This window comes from Micromys minutus (assembly GCF_963924665.1).
Source record: "Micromys minutus genome assembly, chromosome: 25".
Classification (NCBI taxonomy): domain Eukaryota; kingdom Metazoa; phylum Chordata; class Mammalia; order Rodentia; family Muridae; genus Micromys; species Micromys minutus.
In genome coordinates, this window is record NC_137960.1 from 41,607,336 (window position 1) to 41,623,125 (window position 15,790).

General features: G+C 40.1%; 1 protein-coding gene across 1 annotated transcript in view; it reads right to left on the reverse strand.

Annotated features, from left to right (window-relative positions):
- Positions 1-15,790, reverse strand: part of LAMA4 (laminin subunit alpha 4) — a 148,185-nt gene that overhangs the window by 18,838 nt on the left and 113,557 nt on the right. The window contains exons 23-30 of the mRNA XM_080938313.1: positions 15,412-15,583; positions 11,783-11,914; positions 9,866-10,008; positions 7,472-7,610; positions 6,945-7,082; positions 4,129-4,262; positions 3,135-3,299; positions 2,178-2,325 (exon numbers count right to left, since the gene is read on the reverse strand). Of these exons, the coding sequence (XP_080794439.1) occupies positions 2,178-2,325; positions 3,135-3,299; positions 4,129-4,262; positions 6,945-7,082; positions 7,472-7,610; positions 9,866-10,008; positions 11,783-11,914; positions 15,412-15,583 (1,171 nt within the window). The remainder of the gene's footprint in view (positions 1-2,177; positions 2,326-3,134; positions 3,300-4,128; positions 4,263-6,944; positions 7,083-7,471; positions 7,611-9,865; positions 10,009-11,782; positions 11,915-15,411; positions 15,584-15,790) is intronic.

Consider the following 15,790-nt stretch of genomic DNA (forward strand, 5'->3'; position numbering starts at 1 on the left):
TTAAAGGTATTGAAGAGTAAAAAGTTGTCAAAGGACACTGATTCCTTGCCCTAGGGCCCTCTCCTCTGCAGGTAATCGCACCCAGAACTTTCTTGAGATTTGAGTTCCCAGAATAACCACAGAAGGTCCCGATGACCTCTGTGGAATGTTTCAACGCCCTAGGTGTGCCCCAGGCATATGACTCTTCCCCTTTGAATTTCATCATTCTTCTGTCCTTCCCCTCTTTTGTGGTTTTTGCCTTTATAAACCCATCACAAGTTCAGGCCGGGGTCGAACTCCTCTACCCCTGTGTGGTGTATGAGTCTCGACCCCAGCATTCTGGCCTGAGATCTCGCTCTGTTTCACTTTCAATAAACTTCCTCGTGCGATTGCAGTAAGTCTGGTCTCGGTACCTCGCTGGGTGCGCGCCTCTCCTGAGATTTGAGTGAGGGTCTCCCTTCGGGGGTCTTTCAGTATGTGCCGCCAATACCAAGCTGCCCACCCAGTTAATCTTAAAGCATAAAATCTCTGAGAAAAAAAAAAGAAGCCTGGAACATAGTTTTAAAGGCAAGTGTTCTCAAGTATCTCTGGGGAATTATAAAAACCAGTGTTTACCTCTTTGGGAACATAATTTGCCCCATCCAGTAATTCTATCTCCAGGAATTCTAAAAATGTATTCAACTATGCACTCAGAGGAAGTAGTCACTAAAATAAATCATTGTAATTCAGATTCTTTAATGCAGCCTTGATAAAAATTTAAACCAGGACTGGGTATGGTGGCACAGGTTTTTAATCTCAGTAATTTTGAGAGGAAGAGACAGGCAGATCTCTGTGAGTTCAAGGTCAGCCTGGACTACAAACTAAGTTTCATGATAGCTGGGCTACATAGAGAAATCATGTCTCGAGCAAGCAAGCAAGTAAACAAGCAAACAAACTAACATTCATTTAAAACAGGTGGCAAGTTATTCTTGGAAGCCATATCTTCATAAGCTACATGAATCTTGGTAGACTTTCTCTCTTATAGAAAATGAACAGCTAAACAAAACAAAAATATCTACAGTACTGGTGAGAGGCAGAAGGTCGGCTGCCATATTAAGTAGGCAGCCAAGGCAGGTCACACTGAGTTGGTGAGAGGTTCCTAGAGGGGCGGAAGAGAAGCTGGGCAGATATTTGAGAGAAGAATGGAGGTGGAGACCCAAGGAGAGACAATAAAGATTCTAATGTGGCCAGCTTTGGTAACAGGGACGGGGCTGGTGGAGGGAAAGAGGGTCGCTCACACAGGACCCTGGCAGACGGTAGGAGCTTGGGCTTTGTCTGAGGGCAGTGGTGAGGAGGGCACTCAGATTAGAGGTGTGCCTGATATAGCCTGGATGCTGTACTGAGAACATATGGAGAGGGAACAGAGTAGAAGCAAGGAGCAAGGTTCCTGGTTTGGAAGCAGTTGCAGAACTCACCTAACAGGAACATTGTTACAGCCGCACCAAACAGGGGATGGGGAGGGCTAGCCTGAGAATGGGGGAGGGAAGGGGATGGGGAGGGCTAGACTGAAAATGGGGAGAGGAGGGAATGGGAAGGATTAGACTGAGATTATAAGGATTAGACTATGTCTTTCACTTGGAACGGAGCAGAATAGTGTGCTTGAGTGTATGAGGAAGAACAGCAGTCATAGATGACCTCTAACGGCTCAGTATTTAGTGAAGGAGCAACACATATATCCACCTGTGCATGTGGTGGAGAAACACAAGGGTTGAGAAGGCAAAACAAGTTCTAGTAATTTTCATGATTGGGACAAAAGCTTGAAATTATTAGCGAATCATAGTATATGTTATATGCTAACTAATTAAATACTAAAATATATAATAAAATCTATATATAATCCACAGATATTATATATTTATATATCATATAGATCATATTCATTATTTATCTATAAATTATATAAAAATAGATAATTTAATACATTGTATGTTATATATGATATAAAACATAATTTATATATAATAGAAATAACATATAACATAATTTATATAGAATATATAATATAACATATATGTTATATGAATTATATATATTACTGATTATATAGATAGTTAGGATGGCCAACTCTGCTGAGAGCAGTCCCTGGTGCAGCACAGCCGGGGCATCTGATCACAAGGGCAACAGTGAATTCTGCAAGGTATTAATTAGGGTTTGTTTACCTGTTTGTTTGTTTTAGGCTTTGAGGAATTCTTTCCTTTCTTGTGAAGGAGAAACAGAGGTGATGACTCAATTGGACACTCGTGGAGTGACGTGTGGACCTTTTCAGAATACCGCTGGAAATCTTCGACTTCCACATCTCTGTCCAGCCTGGTTGTAAGAGGAAAGAAACATCCTAAAACTGCTGTCTGTAGTTATACTAGGAAAACTATGACAAGGATCTGTGGCAATAAAAATGCATGTGTGTATGTGTACATCAGCACATGTATGTATGTGTGTACATCAGCACATGTGTGTGTGTGTGTGTACATCAGCATGTGTGAGTGTACATCAGCATGTGTGTGTGTGTGTGTGTGTGCGCGCGCGCGTGTGTGATGACTCCTTACCTATCTTACCAAGACTCCTGCCAACACTACTTTCTGGCATCCCACATTCTGACTGACTCTGGATGGCTAGGACCATGCCTTGGTCTCTTAGTCTGTGTTCAGTCTGTTCCTTGTATGCTCCTGCATCCTTGGACTCTCTACTGCCTCTTAAGGACCTAGAGCAGTGGCTGTGTTTAAGGCTATGAATTAAATTAAGAGGTCAGCCTTTCACTTTGAACAAGGAATGCTCATTTGTGATTTACCATTAATAACCGGTATATAGACCATGTGCTGTGCAAGCACCTCCCGTACATTGTCTTATATGTTTCTATGACAAACCCACCGGCAGGCACACTTGTATGCTGCATTCTGCAGGCGAAGAAATGAAGTCTTGCTTAGCCACAGCAGCACAGAAATGAAAGAACAAGTAACTCTCAAACCCATGGACATCAGTTGCTCAAGCATAAAAACTTTTAATTACTGCCTGCTGAGGACTATAAATCACATGCGTCTCAGTTTTAGTTATGTAAACATTCCACTACTGCACTGACCGTTATCAATCAGGCACATTCACCAATAAAAAATAGCTCGTACCTGGTGAAGTAGGCGTTGCTTATACACCCAGTGAAATTAGCGTACTGAGGAGTGAATGGAGAGCCACCAAAGTAGAACTTCTTCTCGGTTGTTGGAGTCTGCTCTGCCTTCCCTTTGGTAGTATTCTTACTCCCAAGTCGACTTTTGTCTACTGCCAGTTCATATCTGCAAAAGAAACAGTGTGTGCTCACAGCACGTTTGACCTGTGCACACAGCACGTTTGACCTGAACACTACTTTCCCACCAAACAGGCAGGTTTTCTCACAGGGTCAAAATGAAATATCTTAGTGGAAAGACGGATTTCTCAGGAGGCCCAGGAGGAAATGGATGAATATTCGGGTTTGCAAGAAGGGTTCTCCAAACCGAGGCTGGACTCTAAGTCTCCAGGGCAAGCGTTTTCTTAGTGGAAAAGCAGAGTAAGTTGCTGGCAGTCACCCCATTTCTAGGGGGCCAGTTTCACTGCCCAGCGCACTGGGTGGCTAATTGTTAGAAACAGAGTCGAGAGAAACTCTACTGCCCTTTTGAACGGGACGTTCCACACAAGGAGACGGACAGCATCAACCTTCAAAGGAGGCTCATTATTTCAAAACATTTTATGAGAAAGAAATTTATTTATATATATTTATATATTTAAAGATGAGGTTAGAACTTTTAAAAAATGCTGTCATAAATGTAACATCCTTTACTGTTTAGTTTTAAAATCTAAACGCAACCGTATTTGCTGAAACTCTTCTATGTGCAACAACCTCATCCCCCGGCCCCAAGCGTCTGCATTGGTTAAGCAGCATTATGATGGCTTATTGGTATCCCTTGATGAGTTGCATCCCTTTGGGAAGAAGGTAAGGAGTGGTTTCTTCCATCACTGTTTGGAGCACTGGAAAAGCACTAGCCTAGGAACCACAGTGGTACTTGTCAGAAGCACACCCTACAAACAAAGATCCTGGGGGAGGCACAGGAAGTGTGGGGTGGAAGTACAGGAAGTGCGGGGCGGTACCTTGCGGCTGAGATGGAGGCGACGACGAAGTGGGACAGCCCATCGTGGTACTGCTTGTCTGCCGACTTTACCTTGACGCCCTTTACATCCATGACGACAGTGCCATTGTCAAGGGAAATGGAAAACTCGTCAGACTGAAACAAAGCACAGGTGTTTAAGCAGGAAGCTGAGGATAAGACCCAGATGTGTTTTCAAAGTTCACTTGATGGTATTGCTTAAAGGAACACACGGTGTGCAGAAAAGTTGCCGGTAGGGTAATTTCTGTGAATAACAAAAACTGAACACCTTTGCTTGTGTTTCAGGGCTGGGGAGGGGCTCAGCAGGTAAACAGGCTTGTCCCGAAAGCCTGATGAACCCCAGAATCCATGTGAAACTAGATCCAGTAGCATGCATCTGTAATACAGCGCTACTGTGGTAACTTAGGACGTATAGATGAGAGTATTGCAAACCGGCCCGCTAGCCTGATCCCCATGGACGCGGCAAAACCAAGAGAGCACCTGCTGCCTCAAAACACGGAGGATGGTGAGAACCGATGCCTAAGAATTGTGCTTTGACTGCTACACATGAAATGGATATTCCTGTACACATACACAATCTTTCCCTGTCTGTCTGTCTGTCTGTCTGTCTGTCTCTGTCATGTGACACCTCTGAAGGTATTTCAGCCTCCAGGAGGATGTAGTCAGAGGAAGAGACCAGAGCTCATTCATGAATGTGACTTTTCAAGATGCTGCTCTTCTTCAATGTATTAAGTCAGAGAGAACTTTCAGGAAGCAGAAGCTACTCCCTTTCTGAGTTTGCTTACTGTGTGTTTTAAAACACTGGCAGATGATAGTAATGTTTTCCTTTCCTTACATTCACCAACTTCTAAAGCCGCCTTTCAGTCCACAAACCCTATGAACTGCATATAAACCCAGCCTACTATTCGTGAAAAAAAAATTATCTAATGAACCAGGGTAATGTGAGGTAAGTTCTCCAAAATGCTTTCTATAAATTGTCATAGATGCTATTGATTTAAATTACATTGAAAATTAAAAAAAATAGGAATAGGAGGAAATAGGAGTCTACAAAGTGTGTGTTGTACAAGCAATCGGACCCTACCTATCCCAGAACTCATGCAAAAACCTGGGCAAAGCACCTCCAACCCCGGCACTGGGGAGACAGAACATTAGATATCTAGGGCTCACTGGCCACCTTGCCAGCCAAGGACTCCTCAAAACCAAAACAAGTCCAAGGTGGATGGAATTTGAGGAAGAATGACACCTGAGGTTGCCCTTTGGCCTCAACATGCACAGCAAAAATGTGCACAAGCCCGTGTTCATTCTCCCAGCATACCCATACAAAGAAATTCATTTCAAGGTGGTGACAGATTACAGGTTACTGTAAGAAGCAAAGTTTGCCTTCAAAAATCAAAGTATGGACAGAGATACATCAGCTGAATGTTAGCTTTGCCAGACATCTACAGATCTTATTCATTTTCATGGGAATGAAGATAGAACAAGGGCTTCCCACTTAGACCACCTCGCCACTACTGACACACACACCCAGCCTTTCAGTTTTGACATACGTTTTGTTCTCTGAGTTGGGTAGAAGAATGTAATGTCTCTGTAACGCATAAATTCAACCCCGAGTGTCTTAGTTCTTATGCTCAGCGGTTGTTATATTGTCATTGACATTTCTGGCAGGCTGTGGATATATTTGCTTTTCTTCATAAATCAATAGTTTATGATGACATGTTTAAGACAAAATATATGGGAAGAGGAAGGTGATCTAGTGCATTGAACTATTGCCCTCAGAATGGTAAAGCAGGGGATTTGGATCCATTGCACGAGTCTCTACAAAGGCATTAGGTAATAGATCTGCATTTCTGACAGCATCTACATTTTGAAACTAGTAAAAATGAACATAAATGATATTGTCAAGTCTCTGTGCCAACTGTATTATGAAAAACATTTGTGATTTATTTCGGTGACAAAATTAGAGGTACTGCTAACACTACTGTGGTTTGTTTCGATATTAAAAGTAGGGGAAAATGAAGATATAATTTCCCACAGGGAGTCTACAGATTTCTTGAATTCTGCCCATCAACCCCTAGGGGTAGGAGTGAATTTCAGGCTAAGATATGTCTGTGATTGTCATAGTGGCATGAGCCTTATGGAGGTAATCAACTGTTCGAGGCTTAAGGTCTGCTCCATAGAAGGAAACACATGCCTAGTACTGTCACTCTGGCAACAGCCTATGGCTGGGGAGCTCACAGACCTCAGGGATGAACCTACTCTATCAATATGCCAGACAGAAATAGTATCTAACTGCACTCAAAATCCTTATCTCTATCCCCAGGATTAGTGACGTTTTCAGATATCATCAAAGAAGTTTCTATGTACAATGGATACTCAGAATTCACAACTAGTCACAGTGTGCATAGTATATGTTCAGCGGAGTATTAGCCAAAAATGAATTTGGACTTAAAGATATATATATATATCTATCTAGATATGGATATACATACACACATACATATGTACACACAGATATGGACATACATATGGTTGGGGTCAGAAGGAAGGTAAAATGAACTGGAAGAGGTTAGAGAAAAAAACCTATTTGTATATATGTATTTGAATATGATCAAATATATTGTATAAATTTCTTAAGAATTAAAAGATATTGTATTTAAAACATATATATATATAAAACATATTTAGCATCTTATAGTCTGTGTATTTGTGAGGCAAAATTTACCTTTATAATGCCGAAAACTTGTTTCTGATAGGAAAAACAGCTACACAGCATGTCCTCAGAGGAAAGCAAGTACTTACCCCCGCAGCATAGTAGAATAGTAACCCATTTGGCTGTAATGTTTGGAAATTGAAGCCTCCTTCGAAGCCATCAAAGAAAGATATTTTCTGAATTGAAGCAATAAAACTTTGCCCATTGAAATATGCTCTTCGAGATATCTGTGTGGAAAAACAGGTAAACACAGTGTCTTTGGCAATGATGGGACATTTATGTGAGTTTTCATATACAAAGAGTCATGCCTGCCTCCCATGCAGCCTGTGTTTCAATTGTGTTTGCTGGAGTTCAGGCGAGTTAGCTTTCCTTCCTGTTCCCACAGCAGCTGGGTTTCAGCACTCCCTTTCTTACTCCAAGCAGTCCCTCTGGGCTTTGCATGCCAGCTCTACCAGAAACCGAACAGCTGCACCGGGAAGTCCCTCAGTCATTCTCATTTAATGACTTTTCTTTCTCTTGGTAGCAGAAAGGAGCCCAGAGAAGCAGAAAGGGCTAATCTAGATGGAAAAAGCATTATGTTTACCTGTGAAAAAGCTCTTGAGTGAACGGTACTTACCAGAGAGTCCTCTGGACATCCATAACCAACTCCCAGGGTTTCTTTCTGCTCAAGTAAATTGAAATCTTTCTTTTGGAACTGGAAACCCTTCATGCATCCTCTAAAGTTGATATCTAGAGGAAGATGTGCTCTTAGGGTCCTGGAAAAGGAAACCAGCCCTTATTGGTATTATATATATATGTATGTGTACACACACACACACACACACACACACACACACACACACACACACACACACTATAGAGATCTGCTTGACTTACAATCTCAGTAACTTTAAAACCATTCAAAGCCTCATGCTTTTTTGACATGACTGTGTCAAACCTTTGTGTGTAGTGGGCTGTTCCAAGCCAAGACAACTTCTTTACTTTATAATTTTCCAAACCTTTAACTTCCATTGTCAATCGCCACTTTTTATCATGATCAAATAATATAGATGGGAATATTAACATTCATTTTTTATAGAATCTTGAGACAGAATTAATATGCTACAGTAGAAAATACTTTTACTCTTGGCAATTTCATAGAAATTGAAAAGAAATGTAGTCTCTTACATAATAAATACCAAGAGAGGACTTGACCTCAGGTTTTCTGATGTCTCATGGGTTTGGCCTTATTTGTAGCATATTCAAGTCATGGAAAGCTACAGAAAAGTTATAGAGAATGCCAGGGGGCTGGGTCTTAGGGCCTGCACGAGATGGGGTCCGAGAGCTGAAGGGAGAAGTGGAATCCATCCCCATCCTAACCCAGAAGCATCCTCCTTCAATTGATAGCTACTTGCAAATGTCTCTCTCCTTCCCTCACTCCCTTCCTCCCTTCCTCCCTCCCTCCTTTCCTCTCTCTCCTCCCTCTCCCACTCCCCCTCCCCTCCTCTGTCTTTGAGACAGGGTTTCTCTTTATAGTCTTGGCTGTTCTGGAACTCACTCTGTTCCAGGATGGTCTCAGACTCAGAGATCAGCCTATTTCCCAAGTGCTGGGATTAAAGTTGTGTGCTACCAAACCAGCCCAAACAAACCACTCTTTAGGGTAGGTCCCATTCCCAGCAGTAATTAACCAACACAACTTCTTTGTCTCATCATGTTGTCAGAGTACTGTTTTTCTGTTTTTGTTTCTTTTAAGACCTTGTAGGTCCTTTGTGTCTACATATTATAGCTTCCTGGTTTGTGTTCCAACATATTGTCTGCATCTATATATTTCTTGTGCTTTTTCTTAGGCTCTTTTTGATGTTTGGTTGTTTGGTCCCTATTTAATTTTTTAATTTTAGTTTTATCTTATCTTTTTATTATTATTCCTTAGAAGCATTTTTGTTTTCTAACAAAAGATAGAAAGGGTGTGGTTCTGGATGGGAAGGGAAGAAAAGGAAATTGGGAGGAGTAAGGGGAGGGGAAACTTTATAATCAGAATATATTACATGAAAAGAATCTTACATAAAAAATGAAATGTTTGTCCTTCTGACTAGGGATGACATTCTTGTTCAGTGTTCTATTTTTATCTCTGTAATCTCTATCACCTCTTGGGAGGTGCCCAAGACCATGTTATTGGATGCTGGCTTTGACCAGATCACAGTGGGCTAGCTGTGTTGCAGATGAAGGGCTCTGCTGTGTTCTGTCCTCACAGGTCAAAGCTGGAAGAGTGTGTTAACCAGCAGGCTGACATAGTGGCTAATGTCCCAGGGGACATGGTTGAAGGACCAAAAAGAGTGTTTAGTTCAGAAAAACTTGGAGAACCTTCTTTAAATGTAATAATTTGAAACTTGGAAAGTTTTTGACTCAAGATAAATAAGAACTTTGTTACAATTGAAAATTTATATCTGTCTATCTCTATTCATATCTATGTACACACACACACACACACACACACACACATATCGTTCTGAGATAATCATTCACACAACACTAAATTCACTCAAGAGTAGTCAGTGTTTTTACCATCGAGCCTTCTCCAGCTCTGTCTCTATGAATTTAATGCACAGTAAGAGCTAATTTTTTTTAATTCATTAGAACAACGCACATGACGCATGACCTCTTGTACACCTTCAAGAATGCACATGCTCTCAGATACTATTGAAGAGTTTGCAATAACTTTAGAGACTAAGACAAATGTAAAAGCATACATGCTGTTTTGTCTGTTCTACTCTTCTTCTCCTTGAGAAATAATGGAGGTGACTATATTCTAAAAGGAATGTTATATTAGTGAGATAATGGAAATATAGATTACACAGTGAGATGCTAATTTACAGAGGCCATAGCTCTGGCTGCAGAGGGCCTGCAGGTTTGCTGATATGTTTGTCTATACCTGTGCAGATATGTGAAAGTAGAAAGCAAGACCTCTCCTAGGTATTGATTACACATTAGTATATCATTAGTAGTGAAAAGTTATATATTCCAAAAGCTTCACCTGGACTGTAAGACTTCTTGGGGTGCACCTCCAATGTAGATGTCCGTGAAAGGGATCTTCTTTTTCTCGTTGTCTGTGCTCTTAACATGTCGTCTGTCCACCACCAAAATCATTTTCTTGTCATTGTGGTAAATGATTGAGATCTGAGAGAAATAATGTAAGTTTTCTTAACAACAGATTCCTTTTTGTTTATAGACAAATGTAATGTATTTTAACTAACCTGGTTATTTCATGTATATGAGTGCATTGTAGCTGTCCTCAGAACACACCAGAAGCCAGAAGAAGGTATCAGATCCCCTTACATGGTTGTGAGCCACCAACCATGTGGTTGCTGGGAACTACCCTGGTTACAATCACCTATATTCTTCTTTGTTCACAAGATAGGGATAGAGTTTCCTTTTTAAGTCACAGGTATGATAACTGTGGTTTTTATGTAATGTAAACTTGCAGCTTACATTTTCTGGGGAAAGACCCCTTTCTGGGAAAGGGAGTAGCCTAAGCTACAGTTTTCTAGGAGTCCTGTTTCTTTGTTTTTTTTTTTTTTAACTTTTAATTTTTCACCTGCCTCTTTTGAGGGGATGTATAAAGAACTTATAAGCATCTGTCTTTAAAAGAAAGTCTCAATTAAGGCATTGCTGACTATAAAACTGCATACCTTTAAATAGACTGTATCATTTGTTAAGTTTGGACATATGAAACATTACCTATATTAAAAGTCCAATCAAGTTAATAATATCTACTATTTCTTAAAGATTTATTACTTCATTGCACCCCTTGTGGTATCTATCTATCTATCTATCTATCTATCTATCTATCTATCTATCTATCTATCTATCTACCTATCTACCTACCTACCTATTTATCTATCTATCTAAACACATATAATATCAGCTTTAGCCTCCTAATAAAAGTACTTTCTTTTGTGTTGCTGGGAATGAAATCCAGGTCTCAGGTGAGTTCATGAACATGTCTGACTGCACCTGCACAGGGTTGAAAACAGCAAGCCTGACACTTGCGGGGACAGTGCTCCGACACTGAACTACAAAGTCTAAAGATGTTTTCCTCCACCACAACAAAAGCTTTCTATACATCGGGCAGCGCATTTGCATTCCTGCCACCACTGGCAGCAGGGTTATATGCTCTGTGCTCAAACAGATATTCTCTGGATTGTAGAGTGCGTGCTATTAAGGTGTCAGGTTTTAGAAACATTTCTATGTTGTTTTGAATGGTCATATTTGCACAAATAAGTATTGAATTAGTATTTAAAAGACAGTGACTAGTTCTAGTGAACCTACAAAAATGCTAGCCAGACAAACAAGTTCTTCATTTACTGAAATCCATCTTTAGAAAGCCTCTGGGCATTGAACTGGAAAGGTAAATATGTCTGGCTAATCACTACGTTTGGGATCAATGTAAAAGATATTACATCTTTATATGGCTTATTAGTCATATATTTAGAGTAGTTGTTAGTTTCGATGAAGGGTATTTTGGGATTTTGTTTTTCATGAGAAAAACCACTTGCATTCTATATTCTAGAGAAAAAAGTTCAAGAGAAAATTCTATATTTACTTATATAACCTCCTTATATCAATGAGGCTCAGAGTAGAATAAGATCTTTGTAATGCTTAACCTATGTGCAGTATTTTCATAGGTTTTCCATTGTAATCAAGACACTTAAGATTAACAAGAGACTTTTGGTTAATGAGTCCCTTTTAATAAGAAGAGACCTTCCAGTGATTTTATTTGGATAGAGATGTCAACATGAGTTTTCCTTGGATGGAGTAGATGAGGGTACATCAGGTGCCCCTCAATGTGAATGCATCTAGTTTACTATCCCACTACTGCGTTAGCTCACCTGGTCATAGACATAGATCTAAGTATCAAAACCCAAACCCATCTGAAGCACAATGACTGTACCTCATGATATTTTGCATCATTAATCTGGGCTTTTTTCAATGTGTCTTCAAGATGCACGGGGCCATTGCTGAATCCAAAGTCATAGAACACATGTAGGTAGCCATTGCGCATTTCCAGGCTGAAAAACATACTCTGCAGAGAGAAAGAAAGTGTAAGGTGGGAGTACTCACCAATGTGAATTGAGAACCAAATTTAGCTGGATTAGAGCGCTATTATAATTGTTATTAATGGAATTCTTTGAAGATTAAAGTGGTCTCATAAAAGTCTTATTAAAGTAAATGTAAAATCAAGAAGTGCATGCTGACAGGAGCCTGATACAGCTGTCTTCCGAAAGGCTCTGCCAGAGTCTGAGAAATACAGAGTTGGATTGAGAATGGGGTCCCCAGTGGAGAAGATAGAGAAAGGACTGAAGGAACTGAAGAAGTTTGCAACCTCATATGAAGAAAAACAATATCCAATCAACCAGACCCCCCCCCAAGCTCCCAGAGTCTAAACCACCAGCCAAAGAGTACACATGGAGGGACCCATGGCTCCAGCCACACATGTAGCAGAGGATGGCCTTATTGGACATCAAAGGGAGGACAGGCCCTTGGTCCTGGGAAGGAATGCCCCAGTGTGGAGAAATGCCAGGGCGGGGAGGTGGGAGGGAGTGGGTGGGTGGATGGGGAAACACTCTTATAGAGGCAGGGGAAGGGGGGATGGAATAGGGGGATTCCTGAGGAGACACTGGGAAAGGGGATAACATTTGAAATGTAAATAGAGAAAATATTCAATAAAAAAGGGAAAAACAAAAACAAACCCAAACAAACAAAAAGTTAAAAGTCCTATTAAAGTAAAAAAGTTCATTAAAAATATGAAATGCCAGATCATGATGCTGCACACCTTTAATTCCAGCACTCAAGAGGCAGAGGCAGCTGCATCTCTGAGGTTGAGGCCAGCCTGGTCTACAGAGTGAGTTCCAGGACAGCCAGGGCCACACAGAGAAACCCTGTCATGGGATTATTAAAGCAAAGTCAGCACTTATTCCTTACATATTAATAAAAGCATTGATATTTTTAGAAAATTTAAAATACCTATCCTCGTTTGTTTTTATGTTAACCTACAAACCACTGCATGGAGTACTGAGTCTCCATTACTGACCTTTAATTCTTTAAGACAAAGGAGAATAGACCATACCTTTTCAACTGCCTTGTGGTTAAGCAACCTTTGAAAATATGATTAGCCCCAGAGATGCCACTAAATTCACTTAAAGATGAAAATTGGCAATAATGAGAAATTATTTCAAGATGGGCTAAACAGTCCCTCCAATATGCCAACAAATATGGATCTAGGATAAAGAAGACCATTTCTGTTACTCTGAGCCACTGGAATTGCATAAATGAAAATGGAATTGGAACACACTTAGGCCAGATGATGTTAGAAGCAGAAGTAATCTGTCAGTAATCAGATTACTTCCTGGCTGTACCTTTTGCTTCTAGAACATAGCTCATAGATACAGGAATTAAATGGATTTGAAAAATAAAGCATTATGGGAAAGTCTTCATTTTACATAAAGTGTAGATATCCTGAATGGAGTGTGCATATTCCTTGGCAGAAGAGACAATCCCTGGGGTTGCAGAAAATGTTTTAACTGTTATTTATGTTCATCAAAACCTCTGAAGTAGCCAGGCAGTGGTGGCACACGCCTTACTCTCAGAGGCAGGCAGATTTCTGAGTTTGAGGCTAGTCTGGTCTATAGAATGAGTTCTAGGTCAGCCAGGGCTACATAGGAATGCTGTGTTGGGGGTTGGGGAGACATGACCTCTCCCACCAAGAAAACTGAAATATAGAAAGAAAGTGATCATTGATATAGATTATTGACCCTGAGCCTTCATTGAGAGACCTCCTGAATTGAGTCCCACACTTGATGGGCTCAGGGTGCCCTCTATGGGCCTATTTGTTGGCGGTTATTGGAGATAAGACAGTTGTTTTGTCATTTTGTACAGAGATGTGGAGTGACATGGAAGTGTTCTAGGACAGGTGGGTGTTTGATGGTTACTTCCTGTGAAGTTCTGACAATGCTGTCAACTTAAAACACACAGTTTTTGTTGTGAGATGAGTTATTTTAAATGGATAAAGTTTATATGTGCTGACAAATGCCTTTCCGGAGCATGAGACCTAGCTGTTTCAGGAACGCCACCTCACAACAAAGGGAGTTACACCAGTGGATGAGAAAGAATGTTCTCTCTCTCTTTCTCTCTCTCTCTCTCTCTCTCTCTCTCTCTCTGCCCTGTCCCCCAACTCTCCTCCCTTAACTCCCCCTGCCCCATGAAGTGAAGTTTTGGTGTTGATAAAAGGTTGTTTGAAAGTATTTTGGGGACTTTTTTTTTTTTTTTGTTAAACTATTTTGGCAATGAAAACAATGTAAATGTTCTGTCTCCCCAAACCTCTCATCTTGGAGCATTCCGTTTCCAGGGAGTGGGGGAGGGGGGTACAGTGAGTGGTTATAGATGGTAGACAGACACAACAGATGTTTGATTTGTGAGAAGAGACCACAGTAAAATCCCACTAGTTGTTGCAATTAGTGATTTTTGTAAACCATCCTCCATCTGCACTATTTTTACCAACCACGAAATACATATCTGTTTTTCAGAGTCAGCGCTTTTCTATCTCCACAGGATGTTCCTGCACAACTACATGGTGGTGTCAACCTTGTGATCAAATCTAGTGAGAATCTTAAGTCTCTGGTCACAGGACTAAGTCATTCTATACTCCCAATTTTTTAATGTGTGAGGAAAGATTGCCAACCTGTTTAGAAATCTTTCAAAGAAGATGTGCAGTGGCTTGAAGAAATTTTATTAAAGTTTACAAGACAATATAGTATCTAATTTGCTCTGAAGAACTGGCTTCAGGAGAGAAAATGCACCAGCCAAATAGCAAAGGTTACCTGGGCCAGGTGAAGCATGAAATTAAAAAAAAATATTATTTAGTAGGCACAGCTAATAATACATGATATATAGTCAGGGGAAGAATTCTATGTAGTTTTGACAGCCAATAAAACAGCTGAAATTGGATTTAGGATGTTCTTGAATTACTGTATTGAAAAGATTTGAAAAAAATTTTAAAAAACCCACAGAATATTTTATTAAACTATTCTCACTGATATTGCTATTATTGATAAGATATTTTTAGCAAGTTCAAAGGTTTTTATATTATTAGTAAACGAGAATTAATTTTATTTTATTTAAAATACTTATATTTAAATTTTTATTTAATATTGTTTATTGTTTTTATTATGATTTTGAATGTTTCATGACTTATGAAGAGAAACATCTTAATATATACTAGATCTTGGTCATGAGTTTTTCCAACATTTTTTAAAATTATAAAATTACAAAAATATAAAAAACATGTTGTGTATCTAACAACAATTTTATTATATATAAAAGTTGAGGTGGGCATGTCAGGATTGCTTTTACTTAATGCTGTCATAATTTTCTTAGAGAAAAATAAACCCAATTTTGCTTTCTAAGCTAGGTATTCATTTTGATGGCATGGTACACGTACTCTGGGGAAGAAGCATTTCCTGGGGAAGGAGTATCAGAGAGCCAAGGAAGGACAGGGGACAATTAGGACTTCCTGCTACTTACTCCATTGATCATCAGGAGCACAAGGCCATTGTCAGCTGGTGTTCGAATTTCTATGTCAAACCGAGTCACCTGGCCAAATTTCCCTCTCCTGGTGATGTCCCTCACCACAGCATAACTGGAGCCATCGAAGAAGTAGCTGGCAGCCCTACTCTGAGTGAAAGCCAGTTTATCCCTGGAACAGAACACAGGGTCACACGGATGTTACAGTTTGGTATGCCTTCTAAGGGAGACCCTGGAACCCATTTTCAGAACAACTTTTGCTGTTCCAGTGGCAGGTGAAGGATGAAGGAGAGAATGGGGTTCTTCTTCATCGTACGTACTAGAATAGCTGCAGTCTTCTGGAAACCTCTGACCTTAGAATCCTAAATAAATATGTATA